Source organism: Furipterus horrens, unplaced genomic scaffold (assembly GCF_987537825.1).
Source record: "Furipterus horrens unplaced genomic scaffold, mFurHor1.1.pri manual_scaffold_5, whole genome shotgun sequence".
NCBI classification, from domain to species: domain Eukaryota; kingdom Metazoa; phylum Chordata; class Mammalia; order Chiroptera; family Furipteridae; genus Furipterus; species Furipterus horrens.
The window spans coordinates 12,385,496-12,400,645 of record NW_028327175.1 but is presented as its reverse complement, the minus strand read 5'-3'; the positions used below and the strand labels follow the sequence as shown (position 1 = coordinate 12,400,645).

At 44.8% G+C, this 15,150-nt stretch overlaps 1 protein-coding gene across 1 annotated transcript; it reads right to left on the bottom strand.

The window, feature by feature from the left end:
• Positions 1–382: 382 nt before the first annotated feature.
• On the bottom strand, positions 383–13,787 carry AMACR (alpha-methylacyl-CoA racemase). The gene is made up of 5 exons (XM_090276187.1): positions 13,444–13,787; positions 11,433–11,576; positions 10,275–10,435; positions 5,616–5,802; positions 383–1,819 (listed from the first exon to the last, which is right to left on the bottom strand). Exons 1-5 carry the CDS (start codon positions 13,688–13,690, stop codon positions 1,410–1,412), a joined length of 1,149 nt encoding a protein of 382 aa, XP_090132313.1. The 5' UTR covers positions 13,691–13,787; the 3' UTR covers positions 383–1,409.
• Between the last annotated feature and the right edge of the window lie 1,363 nt (positions 13,788–15,150).

The window sequence follows — 15,150 nt, the reverse complement described above, 5'->3', positions numbered from 1 at the left end:
CGCTGCAGCATATGAGAAGGAACGGAAGCAAGAGACCACAGCGTATTGAGAAACTTGACGTGGCCCAGTCAGTATAAAGTGCTGCGGAGCAGAGGAGCAGGGATGGGCCTGGACAGCTAGGTACAAGTCTTATTATAAAGGGTTGAGATGTTATATAAATGAATTGAAATTTTATTCTATAGGGAAAAAAAAAGTACTACTGAAGAATTTTACAGGACTAAAAAAGACCAGTTTGGCGTCAAAAACATGATGGAAAAACAATGAAAGCTATGACATTGGAAGTAGAAGTCAGCAGGGAACAGGTAAGAGGGGCCCGAACGAAGGAGAGATGGGCAGGATGGATACGGGAGCTAGGGAGGGGGGGCACACAGCACGTCTCTACTGAGTTTCATTCCTTTAATCAACATTCACAGAGCGTCTGCTATGGGCTTGGCACAGTTCCAGGCGGGATTTAGCTATGAATAAAACCTACAAAGTCTTTATAAAGCTTCCACTCTAGTGTGCACTGGCTAAGAGGGAATGAGGCCTGGTTTAGTATGTCAGTAGCAATACGCGGTACGAAGAAAATAAAACTGGTGAGGGGACAGCGCGTGATTAGGTGGCTGCTATTTTAGACAAGGGTCAGGAATGGACTCCCCATAAGGTAACATTTGGGCAGTGGCCTAAGTGAAGTGAGGCATAAGCCAAGGGCCTGCTGGGGGCAGACGGCAATGTGACGAGAATGGAAACGGGAAACTGGTATGAGGAGGAAGCATCTATGAGGCCTGTCATATGGATGATGGTGCAATTTACTGAAAAGCAGACACGTCTGGTGATGCTAACAAACAGCTTCACAGAGGAATCCGGCTCTCAGTGGAGTGGTCTAGATGGAGGGGTGGGAGTTATCAGAAGGAAGTTTCAAGAACATTTTCTAAAATTCTAATTCAGAGACACTGGCTGAATAATTTCCTTAATCAAATTCATTTTGGTAAACAGTAGGGCCAAAAATATTTCAATGAAACAAAATGCTACTTAACTGCTTCTTAAAGGACTTCCTTGAAAGCTCTTCAGACTTAAAAGCTCACAAATAAACTTTAGGAGGAAGAAGTTTTATTTAATAAAAAAGAATTATATTAATTCATTTAAAGTATATTACAGATATTTAAATGCTTTAATATCAACAAATATAATTTCTCAAGTAAATGGAAGGCAGAAAATTTGCCATAATTTAGTATAGGTAAACTAAAAACATTCCTAAATCAAAAGCCATGATGTTAACCATTTTCAGAGTATGATCATTACTTGTGTCTTGATTAGAATAGCTGCAATGCTGTAATACTGTTCTTCCTGTTTCCATGCATACGTTTGTATGTACTGTTCTATACCATAAGTGCGATATTCAAATGCACTTGAGCTGAGCGGCCTGGACTTCAGAGATTAGCTCTCAGTTTATTACCTTCAATAACTTTATCTGCGTAAAGCTGGTCAATCTCTTCCTGGCTGAACCCTAATTCATTAAGTATCTCTTCTGTATGTTCCCCTACAAAAGGATCCCTTTCAAAAGAAGGGATGGCTGGGGTGTTTGACAGCAGAGGTGCAGGGCGGGGACTCACACCCTGCTCCCTATCAGTGATAAACGAGCCCCGTTCCTTGTTATGATCATGACGGGAAGCCTCTTCAAAAGTCAGAACCGGAGTCACACATGCATCTGTGCCATCGAAGATCTGACACCACTCTGCCTTTGTCTTCTTGGCAAATATATCTGCAAATTTCTTCTTCATTTCTGGCCAATCAGTCATGCTCATCTGATTGGGAAGTTCATTAGACTTCAGCCCAAGTCCTAAGAGGAAAAACAAAATTTCTTAAATTATTATGCTTTGGATGGGACAATTATAATCAATGACAATGTGTTTTAAGTTTACTGTCCCAAGTAGGATGTTCCACAAGGGCTTCTCAAATGGGCTGGAACCAAAGGCTGGAGAGGGCGGTGGTAGTAGGGGTAGCAAAAATCCAAGAAGATTTTCCATGCCAAGATTTTATTATTTACACTTCATCAAAAGTAGTCTACTTTTAATGGTCCAGTTTCCAGAAATCTATTTCTTCACTCTGAGTAGGTTTTCAAAAAGAAATTTTCTTGTGATGTTATTATCTGTCATATTGAATCTGTCTACCTCAGTTTCCAAGAAAGAAGTCTAATGATAATGATTAAATTCCAGATTGCAATTTTGTAAATAACATTAATTTCTCTATATTTTATCAAATTAAAGAGTTCTAGTGGGGTGGTGATATTTAATTCATTACCCTCTTAAAAACACTGCTGTGAACTAGGAACAAAAAACTTGTAAAGTAATCAAAGACTCATTGCAAATTGTACTTACAGCAAACAGGACAGAAAGTTATCAGCCATCCAGTCACCAGTGCGGCATGCAGACTTCCCTCTCAAGCATGAAGGGGGCAAAATGAGTTTGGAGCTCCCCCAAACCCCATCCCCAGAGAACTGTCACTAGTTGGCCTGTCTGGAAGCTCCCTGAAAGGCTCCATTCTCAGGGCTGTCTTTCTCTGATCTGACTCAGAATAGCCCTAGACCCAGAACATCTGAAAAAATCGGTGTCAACTGTTTAACATCACAGCTATCTGAGGGGGCATTAGCTGTTGACCAAAAAAAGGTAAAAGGAAAAAATGGAGAATAGGATGTCCACAGGGGATGCTGAAAAGCTCCAACATATTCCTGAGAATTTAGAACGCATGCAGGTGCCCAAGGCAGCAAGCATGCCCAGGAGAGGTATGGGAAGGTGCTAATCTTTCACGGCTGGCAGACCCTGAGGCTCTGAACAAATGAGACGTGAAGGCACAGAGTTCCTCAGAAAAGGATGAGTGCTTTGTTGGTTTGTGGTATTTAAGGACATCTCTGTCCCATCATGAGCTGACCACTAAGTTACCGAGCATACAGAAGTGGCTGCACGTGCTAAAGAAAAAATACAGAGTTATCCCAGAAGAGTCCTTAAATAAACATAGAGCAGTAACAACAAATACAGGACTGGGTAAGGAAAAGGAGAGGCCTGATATCCAGATTTGCCATATTAAATTATTTAAAACATCCAGTTCCAACAAAAAGTTGTGAAGTACGCAGAAAGGAAGGACAGTATGGCCCATACACAGGGGGGAAAAAACAATGAACACAAACTGTCCCTGAGGAAGCCAGATGTTGGATTTACTAGACAAAGACTTTAAATCAGCAATTTTAAGTATGTTCAAAGCACTGAAGGAAACCATACCTAAAGAATTAAGGGAAAGTATGAGGATAGTGTCTCATCAGATTGAGGATATCAATAAAGAGATAGAAATTATTCTTTAAAATTAACCAAATGGAAATTCTGAGGCTTAAAAGTGCTACGACAAATGAAAACGTCACCAGAGAGGCTCGACGGCAGACACAAACTGGGAGAAGAAGGAATCCATAAGCTTGAAAAGAGGTAAACTGAGTTTGCCCAGCCTGAAGAAGAGAAAGAAAAAAATAAGAAAGGCAACTGAACAAAGCCTCAGACGCACGTGGTACACCATCAGAAATACCAACATATGCAGTAAGGAATCTCAGAGCAGAAGAGAAAGGTAAAAAAAAAAATCCTTGAAGAAATGATGTCTAAAAATTCCCCAGTTTGATGGAAAAACATTAATTATGACTCCAAGAATCTCAAGGAATGATCTGAAAAATGTTAACATTTGCAATAGTTTCAAAAAGACTAAAATTCTCCAGAATAAATTTAAACAAGGTAGTCAGGCCCTGTGTACTGAAAACTACAAAGAATCACCAAAAGAAAGTAGAGAAGACCTAAATTAATGAAAAGCATGCCAGCTCTGTGGCTGATAAGGCTTAATGTTGTTGCGATGCCAATATTCCCCAGATTGATGTACAGACTCAAAAAAATCCTATCAAAATCCCAGCTCACTTTTTTTGGCAGAAATGGGCAAGCAGTTCCTAGAATTCATATGAAAATGAACAGCCAAAAAATCTTGAAAAAGACCATAACTGAAAGACTCACTTTCTGATTTTAAACTTACTACAAAGCAACCGTAACCGGGACAGTGTGGTGCTGGCATAAGGATGCAGGCATCGATCAGTGAAACAGAAGTGAGAGTCCCAAAGGGAACTCTTACATCTACGGTCAATTGATTTCTAATGAGGAAGCCAGGAAAACTGGACGGCCATATGCGACAGAATGAAGCTGGGCCCCTACCTTACCTCAGACTCAAAAGGGGTCAGAGACCTCCGTGTGAGCACCGAAACTAATAAGCTTTTCACTTTAATTTTCAAAGACAACATCTGGGTGAGACTGTATAATTGGGAGTTCCCTGAACAACTTCTTTGCAAAGTTTACCAATGGATAAGTATTTTAAAATGTGCTAATAATGCTAACATGGTACTAGAACTCAACAGTAATTGCAGCAATTGTTTAGCACTGAAAGCAACAAATGTGGTTTTTTTTCAGAGAGTACATTTTACCACTGTCATTTAGAAGAGCTTGTGTGTGACGATACCAAAGAGCTGGCTGAAGTTTGGTCGATTTGTACTGTATTTAGATTCTCCATGGACAATGCATAAATATACAGGGTGCAAACTCCACTGTCGCTCTGTCCCTGCTGCTCTGCTGGGCCACCCATCACCGTGGCAGAAGTTTGGCTCCCTCCGTATAGCGTTGTCCCGCACAGAATTTTGAATTAACCCCTTCTAGTCTTAGTTTTAATTTCTGGACTAAAAGGCACCCCTGTGATCCAGACAGACCATTCCGTTCTACAGTTTTTCCAACTGCAGTTAAGTTGGTGAAGTTGACACAGTTGACCATAAAATGCTCTCGGATGCTTGCAGTAACAATCATTCCAGTTACATGCAAATAACTTTGAGCAGCACGTTGCATCTGAAAAGCTACCGTACGTAACAGTGAAGCTCTAAATTTAAAGTTGAAAGATAAATGTGCTGTGATCAGCTGGTCACACCACTTCAGAGCACAGTCTAAAACTCCATAGATACTAAATTATCTGTAAAGTGAACTTTAATTTCAAACATTTCACAGGAATGAAATAACTTCAGTTCAATTATTTAATTAGGGAAGAAGGAATAGAAGATTTTCTTGCTGACTTGGGGCAGCATGCTAACAGGACAAGGATCTGCAAGGAAGGTAAACTGCAGACGCACCCAGTGACAGTAACATATTCCAACACAATCTCATTCGCCAGAGTCTCTCTGTGCTCTGGTGACACCTGACACTGAAGTGTCAGGAGGGACGTCTATCAAAGAACAGGATGACTAGCAGGTCATTCTAGGGAAGAATAAGATGACAGCACATAGGGCAAGACAAATATCCAATCTTATTCCATTACGAAATGTAATGAGAACACTGAACTCCCACAAAATAGGTGATTATTTTTTATAGTCCTGAGTTATTTCATAGAACTGTAAAATTACCTGTCAGTTTAAAAGATGGGGGAAATGTCCCACAACATAATGATGGCTATAACAAGGTTACCTATAAAGTGGACATGTAATAAAAGATATCGAGATTTTCAAAATGCCCCCAAATAGAGGCTAAAGAGCATCCACAGAAAAAAGGGCGTCAGCGAGGGACATGCAAGGTCCTCACCTTTGACCAGCAGCTCATAGAACTGGGGTTCTAGTGCTCCGACAGCCATGAACCCCCCGTCTGCCGTCCTGTAAGTCGTGTAGAACGGTGCTCCACCATCTAGTAAGTTCTCTCCTCGCGGCTGGTCCCACAGACCTCCTTTATCAGTTTTCCACAGAAAAGAGCTTAGATATGCTGTTCCTTCCACCTTGCAAGAAACAGAATACCATACAAATCCAGATCACTAAACTGTAAAAGCGTGGTTACTTCCTACTTAGGTTTTTTTTTTTAATAGTTGTTCAAAAACTGTTTATCTTAGGATATAGGAAGATTATACCTAATTATACAACTTCTTAGATATTTTGAGAAACTGAGTTAGAGCAGGTTTTTGGTACAGCGGGTTTCTACACTATTTAGTTCAGAAAATACTGCTCAGAAAGCTAGATGGTATTACTTTTGTTCTTCCTTTCAAATAAGACTGGTAAAATGTTGATAAAGTTTGAAGGTATGTCAGAGTAGAAAGTTCATTTACAGTATATTCTCTCTACTTTTGTATGTTAAAAACTGTCAGGATAAAAAGCTAAAAATAAAGCAGAAAGGCTTTTAAAAGTCCATCTTTTGATCACAAAATCTATAAACACATACACAGATATATGAAGCATATCACATTCTAAAAGTTAACACATCACAGTAAAATGTAGCTTATCCTAGTTTCACCCCAAGCCCAAGAAAACTGTATTTAAATATTTACCATATCTAAACTTGAATGGTCACTAGAAAGTTTCAAAATACAGGCATACCTCACTTTATTGCGCTTCACAGATACTGTGGTTTTTATAAATAGAAGGTTTGTGGCAACCCTGAGTCAAGCGAGTCTACTGTTCGCATTTTTCCAACAAGCTCAGATGATAGTTAGCATTTTTAGCAATAAAGTATTTTTTAATAAAAAAGTTGAAGTATGTACACTGGTTTTTAGACATAATGCTATTGCACACTTAATAGAGTATAGTATAGTGTAAACATAACTTCACATGCACCGGAAACCAAAAAACTCACGTGCCTCAATGATAACACTCACCCTATTGCAGTGGTCTAGAATCAAACCTGCAATAGCTCCAAGGTGTGCCTGTAAACCCACCAATGTGGGCGGCGTGTATATGGGGTTTTCTACGTCCAAACCATCTAGTTTAGGGAAGCCAACTCCCCACGGAGGCCTGAAGTTAAAGAAATGGATTCACATCCCCCTTTATGAGGACCACATGGCTTCATGTGCTGGCCATTGAGAGAAGACTATCTGCCTATCCTTAAGGCTTTTACAATCCTAATGATGCTGGCTCCCCAGGAAGAAAGCCATCAAAGTATCCTTGTCTCTGAGGTTAGCAATGGAGGGGCCCCATTCCAGCTGTGAGCGTGGAATTTCTCTTACTTCCTAGCTGTGAAATAAATGCAAATTATCACGTTGGACACATCCTAGTCTTCCCTTTAACCTGAAATCGCATGTACACCCAAATTTATGGCTCTGGTATTTGATATCACCAAATAGTAGAGTTTATATAAGTAGCCTACAGTGGTGCAAGTTTTTGAATTTGTGTTATACAGCTCTTAAAAGAGCATCCAATTTTACACACATGCATATACATACATATATATATATAATGATATACACAATTATATATAATACATTTACATATATATAATCTCTTACACACTAGATGTACTGACGAGTCTGTTGAAAAAAGATGCACTAATGGAGTTAGGGGTCCAGTTTGGCCCACTCAGTACACAAGGAGGCTCTAATCTAATCCCACCTTTACTGAGTGCCATGGGGGGATACAGGACAAGAAACACAGCACGTGGCTCCCCGCCCCCCTCACCCCCACGCAGTGAATGTGACCCTGGACGAGAGGCCTATAGCACAGGCAAGCTGCAGCCTCAATTTCCCAGGCTCTTATACTGGTCACATTATGCAGACCAAAGGCCTGCAGGCCAACACACAGCACCCAGGTCAGGTGCACTCCCCTAGATCAAGAGTAAACACAGCAAAACCGACCCCACGTTCTAGTTACCTTAACTCCAGTTTCCAGGGAAACAGTACTTTGAAGAGACAACTCCAGGCCATCACAGGCTGCCTGAGTCAAGGATTCTATTGCTTAAAACATTTGAAAACGACTGGCCTACCTACATTGTAGCTTCTACAACTATTTACATCACATGTGTTCCCAGAGATGGGGAAGTAATGAATATGATGCTCCTGAGCCACTTGGCCTTGAGTAACTACCCAATACTCACTGTACCCTAATGCAAACGTAAACCCTGAATAAAGCTTGCAACATTCTCACACACACTAAAACCATACCATCTCCCTGATCATCATGAAATTCTGATTAGACACAGTCTGACAGAAGTAACAATTATCTTTTACTGATATTTGACTATAAATAAGCTATTACATGTCATTAACAAATTCAACTTATTACTAAGTGCTTAGCCTTAAATTCTCCTGAAAACTCCCAAGGCCCGTGTTTGTGTTCAGTTCAGTCCCTTTGGTGACAGGGACCAGTGGAGGGCAGCAGAGGGCAGTCACTGAAAGCAGGGGCTTCAGCGTCCAACTGCAGAGAGCAGTGCTTCTGACCCTGGAGGCTTCTTTTCAGTCACCGTCTCCAAGGCTGAAAGTCCTCAAGTGCCCAGTGAGAGTGGGCACTCCTCCTTCAGGGAGCTGCGTGGATCGGAGGAGAGCAGACGTAGGGCAAGCACCTAGCCTTGCGCTTGCCTTGTAGTGAGTGCAGTGGCGCTGCTGCTGCTCCTACTGCATGCTGGGAGCGGGCTGGGCACTGAGACGGAAGAGCAGTGGACAGCAAGGACACTGTGAGGGGCACCCCGAGGGCAGAGTCACGAGGCACAGACGCAGAACCAGGCTGCCAGTGACGAGCCCGAGAGGAGAAGTGCGGGCCAAGGCGCCGGGGGCGAGGGATTCTGGTAGGAAACAGCTTTCCAAAGGTCACCGATGACAGATCCAATTTATACAACTGTTCAGTTTTACACTCTTGAGGTCACCACCAATGTATGACCCCTGAGGTTTCTCTTTCCTTGGTTTCCTTGACAACACTCCCTCTGGTCCCCACTCTGCTCTCCTTAGCTCTCACTTCCGCCTGCCCCCTCCTCAGAAGCTTGTGTTCTGCAGCCGCAGCCTCACGTGGCTCCCAAACGGCTGACACCTGTTTCCAGTCTCTAACCTCAGGTGTCCCTCCTGGATACCTCAAAGGCACTTCGAACTTGCAATCACCAACACCAAAGTCCTATTCCTCTTTTTCATCTTCTGATAACAACAACAACAACAAATTTGTACAAAATGCCAGGCGCTGTTTACTCACGGAACACTGAACTCATTAGCAGTGCTATGCGGTAGATACCATTATTATCTCTGTTTGACAAAGAATTGAGACCCAGAGAGGTAAGTAACTTACTCAAGACCACAGAGCTAGGAAATGGCAGAGCTGGGAGGGAGGAAGTCAGTTACCGGAGTCTGCACTGCCAACCACTGTGCAGCACTGCCTCTTCTTTCAGTAATCCTCCCCCAGGGTGCCAGTGACATCAGCCACCAGCCACCCAAGCCAGAAATAAGGGAGCCATCCTCCATCCTTCCCTCTCCCCTCACTGCCAATGCATGGCCAAATCCCAGCTATTTTACATCTCAAATATTCCTTAAATGCAGGCCCATTCTACCCCAAACTACTTTAGTGGTTGCTCTGATCTCTTGGCAATAAACCAGTAACCATCCCTCTGCTTCCAATCTTATGGCCCCCAAGTCCATCCCCCATCCTACCTCCAAAGGTCTGTCCAGATGCAAACGTGTAGGGTACCGGCCTGGGCTCTTACCAACTAGCTGTGAGACCTTGGGCAAATTTCTATGCTTCAGCTTCCTGCTCTTTAAAATAACAATGTATTCCAAATGAAACTGGATTAGAAGAAATCACACAGAGGAAGTGCCTAGCTTAACACCCGCACAAGGCAAAGGAAAGAAAGAAAGAAAAAGAAACATTATGATGTCCAAGTCTCCCCTACCAAATGCAGCGGGAAGGTCTATACTGCTCCGTTTTACCTTAACATCCTTAAGAATGTTCTCTGCTGCCCTGGCCAGTGTGGCTCAGTTGGCTAGAGTGGTTGAATTCCCAGTCAGGGCACATGTCTGGGTTGTGGGTTTGGTCCCCAGTCTGGGCGCATATGAGAGACAATGGATGGATGTCTTTCACATGAATGTTTCTCTCTCTCTCTCTCCCCGCCTTTCCTCTCTCTCTAAAATCAATGAGTGTGTCCTCAGATGAGGATTTAAAAAATAAGGAAAGAATCTTCTCTGCTAAGGAAGACTTCCTGAACCCAGTTCTGAATGGAGATTTCTTGAAAACTATAATCACAAGAAACAGCTTAGGGAAAATTAATAAAACTCAAGAATCAGGTGTGTCACAAAAATTTTAGAAAATGGATTCTACAAACACATGATCAAGATGTGACATTCTGACTCATGTAAAGAATCTGAGGCTTTTTAAAAAAAATATATCGTTGGTAACTTGGCGTCAAACTTCAAATCTCATTGATGTCTTGTTTGGAAAAGGACTTGGGGCAGCCGCATCTCGTCCTTAGGAACGACCGGCAGGACTAATGTTTTCCCCAGGCAGCGCTCACCATGCTTGCATCGATGACCTGCCCTCTGCCAGAGCGCGTGCGTTCAAAAAGGGCCATCACGATGCCCAGTGTGCACATGAGGCCGCCGCCACCAAAGTCAGCCAGGAGATTCAGTGGAGCGTAGGGATTCTCGCCACTTCTGCCAATTTTTGACAGGACGCCTACAACAAAAGAATTGGAGAACACTAACTGCAAATGCAATGTCTCTTTTAAAAAATACATGAACATCGTAGAGGAATAACGAATCTCTTTAGTTGCTGACAGAAGGGAAAACTAGTACATGATGCTTTTCCAATTCTAAATATATTCAGCATATTTACATACAGGCTTTCCCTCCAACAAGGTTCCTTGTTTTGTTTTGTTTTTCTTTTCTAAAACTTTATTCCGCCTAACATTTTCAAAATTTTATTTCTAAGTTCTTACTGAGGAAAATGAGAAAAATGATTCCAGGAGAAAAAAGATTGTTATCAATTTCATTTACGGCTTAACAACGGAATAAGACACTTCCATTCTTATTCGAAAGCGATGGAAGAAAATAATCGAACACAGAAGAACAAGGATTCCATTTTTAAATATATGAGAAAAACCAATTCTACACTCGCTCTTTTCCTCAACCATTAAATGTGTACTCATGGAAACTGTGAGACAATTTCCTCAGCAACACACAGTTCTTAAGTTCTAGGATCAGGCCATCCTAAAACACGGTCCCACAGGCAAAAATTCTAAGAAAATGGAATTCTGACCTGAAAACCACAGCTGTCCAGTATCCACAGAAGTCTAAAGTGGTGACTCAGGCAAAGAGTCTCAGTGAAGGTGGGGGAAGAGGAGCGTCAGAATCAAACTATATCAGCATTTTCAAACTGTGGAGCAACCGCCCCCATGACCACGAAGTCCCCGACTTCCTACAGGGGCTTGCCTGGGAACTGACTTCACAAAGGCAGTAAGTATGTCACTGGTGAGAGTGTATTACCCACCAAATGCGTTAAGACCGGGGAAAGGGTGGAGAAGGGCTGTTCCAAGACAAGCCAACCGTTTCTAAACAACCACACTCTCCTTATTGATTTCAATCTTCCCCTTCCTTTTCACACATCAGTGTCACTGTGGATCTTGACCGGAAACAAAATTAAGAGTGCTGAGAAATTCTTTTTCCCATCAGACCTGACAAAGCCAGATAGTTGATGTCATGGCCCGCTGCCCTGGAGAATCTTCCCGACTGGCCGAATCCACTCAGCCGGGCATAGATGAGCTTGGGGTTCTCCTTCTGCAGAATCTCTGGGCTGAGCTGGAGTTTTTCCATGACACCTTAAGAGAAAAGGAACAATCTGTTTTTACGAGAGCATGAATACTCCCTTTTCTGTGGCAAACACAGAACAGCAAGCACTCTTTGCAGGCAATACCAGTAACACTTGTGGTGGGTTTAGAACGTGTTTAGAACCCGGTGCTCTTTCCCTCCAGCACTTTCTACTTTCCTTTAGGCACACCCAGGCCTCTTCAATCCCCATAGTGGGCATTTCAACCCCTAAGTTGGTGCTTTTAGTTTCCCAAATCCTCTCCTTGGTAATGCATTTGAAATGGCATGGTCTCTTGGAATAGTTCCCCGAGGTCTTTATTTGGCTGACAGTTCACTCTTGAAAGCTGCTCTTCCTTTCAGGACCTTTTCTCCCCCGACGCCCGCATCAGGGCCTGCCACCTTCCACCCCTGCCGTCCTCAGGTGAGCACCCCTTCCCCCTCCCCTACCAGCTCAGAAGTGCTCCTGGCAGGCTTCCTGCCTGAGCCCAGGCTGGGCCTCGAGAGCATCCGAGCCTGCACAGAAAGACTGCAAACATCCATGGAGAGAAAGGCTACAGCAGCCTCCCAGCTCCTAAGTTACCAGCCAGGACAGTGTGGGTTGCACAAAATTCAGGTAATGGATGCCTCAGGTCTCCTGGAATGAAAAGCAATAAAGATTGCATAATACATTCGGTGTCGTAGTCCCCCTAAGGCTATAGGTAACTACAGAAGAACTGTGGTCCTCAATCCTCGCACTTGGCAGCTGCAGCTGGGCTCACACCTCGACTCTCGGAATGGCAAGACCCTGGACAAGTTATTTAACGAATCTGAGCTTCCTTCACCTTCAGTGGGGTCTTATAAAGTATGATATAACCCTAAATTATACTGTGGTCCTGAAGTCTGGCTGGGAGGGTAAATGCGTTAACACATCTGAATAGGCCCGGTGCCTCACCGACCTTCAATTCATTCCCTACACATTTACGGACGTCCTGCTCTTGAGCAAGATGACGCTGCAGCTGAGAATGGACCTGAGGGTGGAAAAGCCCAATAACACCTTCCAAAGGGTTGTTGCAACAGCGCCAAGTAGGCTGCAGAAGGCCTGGAAGGAAAGACTCCCAGGTCCTAGAAAAAAAGGGGAAAAGGGCGGAGCCAAGTGCAGGTTTCTGATGAAGGCAACTGGGCGGATACTGGTTCCATGCACCAAAATGAAACACACAGATGGAGAAGCCGTCTTAGGAGGGAAGGGACGGCCTGGGCTGGGGACGTGGGGAGGCAGCAGTGCCTGGGGACAGTCAGAGACACACAGGAGCTGCGTATTCCTCCGTCCACAGCTCTGAGAAGGGGGTGTGCCGTTAGAGACTGGGATATCATCTGTCTAGGAAACGAGCAGATAACGGGAACGGATAAGGCGGCTCCAGGAAGCAGCGTAACTGGAATTAAGCTGGAACTTCGGTGCCCCAGCACTTCAGGCGCGTTAGCCTGGGTCGTGGGTGGCTTTGGAAGGCACGCCAACCTCACTGCCCTCATCTCTGAAATGCAGCCAACTGACTGCACCTTTCTGCCGTTTTCCTGGTAGAAAACCTATGACTTTCATTAGGTTCATGGCCCGCAAATAATTAAAAGAGGCAGATAGAAATGAGCGACTAGGAAGAAGAGAAACTTGGGAAGAAGTCAGAGAGAGGTAAGCGTAAGGAGAAGACGGGCAACGGCAGTATCTCGGGCTCCAGGCATGGAAGACCGTCTCACGGGGCGAACGACCAAGGACGTCGAATGCAACAGAACAGAACGGTCTAGCAAGGCAGGGACGGGGGCGGGGGGCTGGGTTCTTGCAGTACCAGGCCACGATGTGGCGTGCGCAGACGCAAACAGGTCACCTGGAGGGGCTGGGAGGGGTCTCACCGTGGCGGAAGGGCTCCAGCACCACGTCCGCCCGGGCGCACAGGCGCCGCACCACGGCCACTCCCCGCGGCCGCCTCAGGTCCACAACCAGCGAGCGCTTGCCCCGGGACAAGTGGCTCACGTCGCCCAGGGCGCCGGGCCGGTCCACGCGCACCACCTGCGCCCCGAAGTCCGCCAGGACCATACCGCAGAACGGGCCCGGGGCCAGGCCCGCCAGCTCCACCACCGAGACGCCCCGCAGGGCCATGGCCCCCCGCGGTCCCAGCAGAAGGAAGAAAGGACAGAGGGAACAGCCCGCGCCTCTGAGCCCGGGCGCGCGTCCCGGAGCGCGCGCTCCCGCCCTCCTGCGCCTGCGCGCGTCCTTGGAGCCTGCGCAGTGGCGCGCTTTCCGGCCCCGCCTCCCGGCGTGGGTGGCCGGGTGTCCGTGGAGTAGCTGTAGTTTTCTTCCCGCCGTCAAGTCCGAAATTAATCCCCGGCTTGACCTTGAGCGTTCTCGAGCCTGTCACCGTCCTTAGGACGCTTTCAGTTTCACCTTTCTGATCCCAGCCGCTGTGCCGTCGAGCCCCTCATCTGTCCGTTCTTGGAGAAATACACAGCGAGTAAACATCCGTCCGTAGTCTGCAGATTGCCTTCTTCACCGCCGCTGCGCCGTAGCCGCCGACGACTGCATCCACCAGCGGCTCTGAGAGACCTTCTAGATGCTCTCGATTTTGAGTTATAAACTTTGTGGATTGCGTGCATTTAAGAAAAAAAAGTCCAAGCGACACCAAGCAATATGTGGAATGTATAATATCAGAAGAACATCAGACCCTGCGGTGCTCATCAGAGCCAAATGAGAGAGCTTTAAATATATCTTTGATTTGTCGCCTGCTATTTCTACGCATAGTTACAGACCCGGGTTTTTCATTTTAATGCACAATCTTATTTTCTTTTTCTTTTTCTTTTTTAGGGACAATAAAATAAGTCATCGCAAATAGCACTATTACTATCCCAAGTTGTGTTCTCTCGTCTCTGGATGACCTGTGTGTCGGTGGCCCACACCAGCAATCCTCTCTGGCACCAGCGGGGTGTCTTACAGTACAATTCAATTCTGACGCTAACTGGAGGCAGCACAGACCCCACAGATGAAGGACTCAGCCTCATTAGACTGCCCCTCACTTCAGATGCCAATAGAAAGTAATAGGTCCCCAGGTTACCCACAACTTCTGTCTGACTTGGCTAAAAATTGGAGCTTCCCATGACCCCGCACTTGGATTCAGTTACTTCCTAAAACAGCTCGCAGAGTTCAGGGAAACATATGTTTACCAGGTTATTATAGAATAAAGGGTATTGATGAACAGCCAGACGAAGAAATACTTTTGGTGAGGTCCACGTGGGTTCCAAGCACAGGAGCTTCTGTCCTTGTGTAATTGTGGTGTGACATCCTCCCAGCATGTAGATGTCTTCACAAACCCAGAAGTTCTCTAAATCCTATACTTTAGTATTTTTATTGAGCCTTCGTGGTTTAGGCATGATTGATCATCAACTCCATTTCCAGCTCCTGTCCTCTCTCTGGAGAATAGAAGGATGGGACAGAAAATTCCAAGCTTCTAATCACTTTGGTCTTTCTGGTGACCAGCCCCCATCCTGGAGCCCACCAAGAGTTACATTTAAAAAAGAAGAAGAAGAAGAAGAAGAAAGGAAGGAACTATCACCAAGAAATCCCAA

What these genes read in the sequence shown, in the direction of transcription:
- AMACR (XM_090276187.1), bottom strand. Translation starts at nt 13,690, where the DNA reads ATGGCCCTGCGGGGCGTCTCGGTGGTGGAGCTGGCGGGCCTGGCCCCG. An exon ending in GCTGGAGCCCTTCCGCCACG is followed by an intron (nt 11,577 to 13,443) that starts GTGAGACCCCTC and finishes TTTTCTCTTAAG; the next exon opens with GTGTCATGGAAAAACTCCAG. An exon ending in AGGTCATCGATGCAAGCATG is followed by an intron (nt 5,803 to 10,274) that starts GTGAGCGCTGCC and finishes GTTTCTTGCAAG; the next exon opens with GTGGAAGGAACAGCATATCT.